The 6,043-nt window shown below is 39.5% G+C and overlaps 1 protein-coding gene across 1 annotated transcript in view; it reads left to right on the forward strand.

Moving 5' to 3' along the window:
* The window catches only part of ITK (IL2 inducible T cell kinase), a 76,575-nt gene extending 70,932 nt beyond the window's left edge, over positions 1–5,643 (forward strand). The window contains exon 17 of the mRNA XM_032158486.1: positions 3,053–5,643. Coding sequence (XP_032014377.1) covers positions 3,053–3,127 — 75 coding nt within the window. The 3' untranslated portion in view covers positions 3,128–5,643. The remainder of the gene's footprint in view (positions 1–3,052) is intronic.
* Positions 5,644–6,043: the final 400 nt, after the last annotated feature.

Genomic DNA, 6,043 nt, shown 5'->3' on the forward strand with positions numbered 1-6,043 from the left:
GATGGCTGACATTCAGTTGGCACTTTTTTCCTCTTTTAACCATCGTTTATTGATTTTTTAAATTAATAGACTTTATTTTTTAACAAAGAGTACAGAGTTCTCATATACCCACCTCATCTGAACAGTTTCCCTGTTCACTAACATTTGGCATGAGTGTCATATATTACAATTAGTGAACCTCTATTCATACATTATATTAACTAAAGTTCATAGTTTACATTAAGGTTCAGTCTTTGTGCTGTAGAGTTGTGTAGGTTTTCACAAATTCATAATGCCATGTATCCATCCTTATAGTATCAGACAGAATAGTTTTACTGGCCTATAAATCTCCTGTTCTTCACCCATTTATCCCTCTCCTCTTCCCCAAACCACTGGCAACTACTGATCTTTTCACTGTCTTCTTAGTTTTGCCTTTCTCAGAATGCCATATATTGGCATCATACAGCATGTAGGCTTTTCAGACTGGTTTCTTTCACTTAGTAATATGCTTTAAGGCCCCTCCATGTCTTTTCATGGCTTAGTAGCTCATTTCTTTTTGTTGACAAATAATATTCCATTGTATGGATATATCATAGTTTGTTTATCTATTTACCTACTAAAGGAAATCTTGGTTGCTTTCAGTTTTTGTGTTTGTTTGTTTGTTTGTTTGGGTTTTGGGGGTTTTGTTTTGTTTCTTTGAGATGGTGTCTTACTCTGTTACCCAGGCTGGAGTGCAGTGGCGCAGTCTCAGCTCACTGCAACCTCTGCCTCCCAGTCTCAAGCAATCCTCCCACCTCAGCCTCCCAAGTAGCTGGGACCACAGACATGTGCCACTATGCCCGGCTAATTTTTTGTATTTTTGGTAGAAACAAGGTTTTGCCATGCTGCCCAGGTGAGCTCAGGCAATCAATCCACCCACCTCAGGCCTCCCGTGGTGCTGGGATTACAAGTGTGAGCGTTGAGGCAGACTGGTTTCTTTCACTTAGTAATATGCCTTTAAGGTCCCTCCATGTCTTTTTGGCTTGATAGCTCATTTCTTTTTATTGCTAAATAATATTCCATTGTATGGATATGCCACAGTTTATTTACCTATTTACCTGCCAAAGGAAATATTGCTTGCTTTCAGTTTTAAACAATTATGAATAAAGCTGCTATAAATGTTTACGTGCAGATTTTTGTATGCACATAAATTTTCAACTCAATTGGGTAAATGCCTAAGAGTATGCTTGCTGAATCATATGGTAAGACTATGTTTAACTTTTTAAGAAACTGCCAGAGTGTCTTCCAAAGTAGCTGTATTATTTTACATTCCCACCAGCAATGAGAGTTCCTCATTAGCATTCATTGTTTTGGATTTCAGTGGTTCTAATAGATGTGTAGTCATATTACATTGTTTTAACTTGCATTTTCCTAATGACATATGATGTTAAGAATATTTTCATATGCTTATTTGCCACCTGTATATCTTCTTGGTAATATCTATTCAGATCTTTTGCCCATTTCTCAATCAGGTTGTTTGTTTACTTATTGTTGAGTTTTAAGAGTTCTTTGTATATTTTGGATACAAGTCCTTTATCAGATATGTGTTTTGCAAAATTTTCTCCTAGTCTGTGGCGTGTCTTCTCATTCTCTTGACAGTGTCTTTCACAGAGCAGACTTTTAAAATATTTTAACAAAGCTCAACATCAACTTATTTATTCATGAATTGTGCTTTTGGCTTACATCTAAAAACTCATTGCCAAGCCCAATGTCACCCAAATTTTCTCCTGTGTTATTTTATGGAAGTTTTATAATTTTGCATTTTACATTTAGGTCTACAATCCACTTTGAGTTAATTTTCCTGAAAGGTGTAAGGTCTGTGACTAGAGTCATTGTTTTACATATGGATGCCCAATTATTACAGCACTGTTGAAAAGACTATACCCTTTCTCCTATACCCTTTCTCCTCTGTTCCTTTGTTAAGTATTAGTTTACTATATTTATATGGATCTATATCTGGGCTGATCCATTAATCTGTTCGTTTATTCTTTCACTAGCATCATCCTGTCCCATTACTGTAGCTTTAGAGTAAGTCCTGAAGTCAGGTAGGGTCAGTCTTCTAGCTTTGTTATTCTTCTTCATTATTGTATTGGCTCTCTGGGTCTTTTGCCTCTCCATATAAATGTTACAGTCAGTTTGTCAATATCTACAAAATAACTTGCTGAATTTTTATTAGGATTGTATTGCATCCATAAGTCACGTTGGGAAGAACTAACATTTTAACACTATAGTGTCTTCCTGTCCATGAGCATGGAATATCTGTCCATTTATTTAGATCTTCTTTGCTTTCTTTTATTAGAATTTTTAATTTTTTCTCATTTAGATCCTATAGATATTTTCTGAGATTTATACCCAGCTATTTCATTTTTTGGTGTTCTTTTTTTTTTTTTTTGAGACGGAGTCTCGCTCTGTCGCCCAGGCTGGAGTGCAGTGGCGCAATCTCGGCTCACTGCAAGCTCCGCCTCCCGGGTTCACGCCATTCTCCTGCCTCAGCCTCTCCGAGTAGCTGGGACTACAGGCGCCCGCCACCACGCCCGGCTAATTTTTTGTATTTTTAGTAGAGACGGGGTTTCACCATGGTCTCGATCTCCTGACCTCGTGATCCGCCCGCCTCGGCCTCCCGAAGTGCTGGGATTACAAGCGTGAGCCACCGCGCCCGGCCTTTTTGGTGTTCTTTAGCATTAATTTCATGATGTATTTTTATATGTGATTTATTGAATTCTCAAAACAATTTCATGAGGTAGATACTATTATTATCTCCATTTTACAAATGACAAAACTGAGGTTCAAAGAGGTTAAATAACCTGCTCAATGTCACACAGCTAATTAGTGGTAAAACTGAGATTAAATACTAGTCCCTTGGATTCCAGAATACCTGCTGTTAACAACCACGACAATGTATATGGAATACAGTCAACATGGAAGCACATACAAAAATCCACAGGGGATGCTGCTATTAAATTCTGGTTTGTTTTGGATTTACCTATGACCCACAAGTCCAAGGAACTTACAGAGCTCTTTTTTCCCTCTCCAGAGACCAGAAGATCGGCCAGCCTTCTCCAGACTGCTGCGTCAACTGGCTGAAATTGCAGAATCAGGACTTTTGTAGAGACTGAGTACCAGGCCACATGGGCTGGAGATCCTGAATGGAGGAAGGATATGTCCTCATTCCGTAGAGCATTAGAAGCTGCCACCAGCCCAGGACCCTCCAGAGGCAGCCTGGCCTGTGGCATCAGTCCCTGAGTCACCATGGAAGCAGCACCCTGACCACAGCTGGCAGTCAAGCCACAGCTGGAGGGTCAGCCACCAAGCTGGGAGCCGGGCCAGAACAGAAGTGATCTCTCTGCCCTTGCTCTAGCCACTTGTCACGGTGCACAAACCTCAACCTGACAGCTTTCAGACAGCATTCTTGCACTTCTTAGTAATAGAGAGAGACATGAGCAATAGAGAGAGACAAGACCCAGATTGCTATTTTTATTGTTATTTTTAACATGAATCTAAAGTTTATGGTTCCAGGGACTTTTTATTTGACCCACAACACAGTATCCCAGGATATGGAGGCAAGGGGAACAAACAGCATGACTCTTTTTCTAAGAAAACTGGTGAGTTAAGTAAGGTTAGAGTGAGTGTTCTCTGTTGCTGTGATGCTGTCAGCCACAGCTTCCTGCCGTAGAGAATGATAGAGCAGCTGCTCACACAGGAGGCCGGATATTCTGAGAAGCAGCTCTATGAGGTTTTACAGAGTACGCAGCTACCTCTCTCCTTGAAGGGAGCATGGTGAGACCCATTGGATGGATTGGGGTGAACAGTTCAGGTCCCATGCTTGGAGCATTGGGTATCTGATGTCTGCGCCAGAATAAGAGAACCTCTGACGGTGGAGAACCATGTGGTACAAGAAGAGATCTTAGGTTTTATCACTTCCAGGCTCATCTTTTATACCAAGCTGTGCAGGTGACTATGTCTCCTTTTCTGCACAGAATGCTTCCACCAGCATCCTGAGAAGAAATGATTACTTCTGAAAAACATCCTTTTTTCCAGCCTCTGGGAATCAGCCCCGTCTCTGCACTATCCGATCCTCATCAACAGAGGGCAGCATTGTGTTGGTCAGTGTTGCCTTGGCGAGCAATTGAAACTTGTTTAGGCCCTAGGGTTGAGCAATTTTAAGGTTGAGACTCCAAGTCTCCAAAATTCTAGGAGAGAAATAAAGAGTCTGTTCTTGCTCAGACCATCAGGATGGAAACAGTCAGGCACTGACCGGGGTGCTTCCAAGAGGCATGAGAATGTCTACTCTGGCTTGAGCACTTCTATATGCAAGGTGAATATGTACTGAGCTAGGAGACTTTGCTGCAAAATCTCTGTTCACCCTGGGTTCACATCCCCATGAGGTAGTATTATTATTCCCATTTTACAAATAATGTAACTGAGGCTTTAAAAAGCCAAGACATCTGCCCAAAGTGACAGAACTAGAAAGTCTAGAGCTGGTATTCTAGCCCAAATCTGTCTGACCCCAATACACAGATTCTTTATTCCTATTCGACACTGCCTCCTACTGAAAATGAAAGGGACTGCAGAGGAAATAAATACAGCAGAGAGGAAAGATGGAAAGCCAGTAAAGAAGTCAATATAGAAGCACTAGCGAATAGTGTTGCTCTGGCACAGACCACTGTGGTTGATGGCATGGCCCTCCAACTCGGAATAGGATTTTCCTTTTCCTACTCTGTATCCTTACCTTGGTCATGTTAATGACTTTGGAGTTATTCAGTTAATGAACCCTTTAATTCTCACAACAAACCAGTCATATTGCTTGAAGCCATTTATAGACGAGCTTCAAAGCAACTTTAAAAGATTCTTCTGTAGAAGTATGAGTTCTTCCTTTAATTATCATTCCAACTTTCAGCTGTAGTCTTCTTGAACACTTCATGAGGAGGGACATTCCTTGATATAAGAGAGGATGGTGTTGCAATTGGCTCTTTCTAAATCATGTGACGTTTTGACTGGCTTGAGATTCAGATGCATAATTTTTAATTATAATTATTGTGAAGTGGAGAGCCTCAAGACAAAACTCTGTCATTCAGAAGACGATTTTACTCAGCTTATCCAAAATTATCTGTTTACTTTTTAGAATTTTCTACATTATCTTTTGGAACCCTTAATTAGAGATGATTTCTGGAACATTCAGTCTAGAAAGAAAACATTGGAATTGACTGATCTCTGTGGTTTGGTTTAGAAAATTCCCCTGTGCATGGTATTATCTTTTTCAAGCTCAGATTCATCAAATCCTTAACTGAACATGTGTAGATACTTCACCTCCTGGTGTCCTATCCCACAAAATGGGCTTCCTGCCTGGTTTTTCTCTTCTCACATTTTGTAAATGGTCCCCTGCGTTTGTAGAGAACTCCCTTACACAGAGTTTTGGTTCTAGTTTTATTTCTTAGATTTTGTATTTTGTACCTTTTGAGACTATGTATTTATATTTGGATCAGTCCATATTTATTAATGTACAGTCACTGCCACTGTTCAAAATAAAAATGTTACAAATACCTGTTATCCTTTGTGGAGCACACAGAGTTAAAAGTTGAATATAGCAATATTAAAGCTGTGTTTTAATAAATATGGTCCATAGGGCCTGGGTTCCATATTTATTTAAATCACAAGCTCTCAGAGCTTTTCCTTAAGTAAAAATGGTTACACTGTTTCATTTTCCACAGACAATTAAAGACTACATATCATTGAACAACATTCATTCAACAAGTAAATATCAAATGTTCCTATGGTTCATGCACACAGTTCAGTGTACGTATCTTCATGAAAACAAAGATGGAAAAGGCATAGTCTTTACATCTAAAAAATTCCTAGTCTGATTGAAAAGGAAAACATATAAATAAATAAAATTATAATGGAACAATTAGGGCAACAACAAAATACTGTGGTCAAAGAAGAGAAGAGCCCAGAATAAGTGATGAAATCTATCAGGGAAAGGATGACATCAAAGGAAACTTCTTAGAACCCTGCTACTCAAAGTGTG

The sequence above is a fragment of the Hylobates moloch genome, unplaced genomic scaffold (genome assembly GCF_009828535.3).
Source record: "Hylobates moloch isolate HMO894 unplaced genomic scaffold, HMol_V3 SCAFFOLD_6, whole genome shotgun sequence".
Classification (NCBI taxonomy): Eukaryota; Metazoa; Chordata; class Mammalia; order Primates; family Hylobatidae; genus Hylobates; species Hylobates moloch.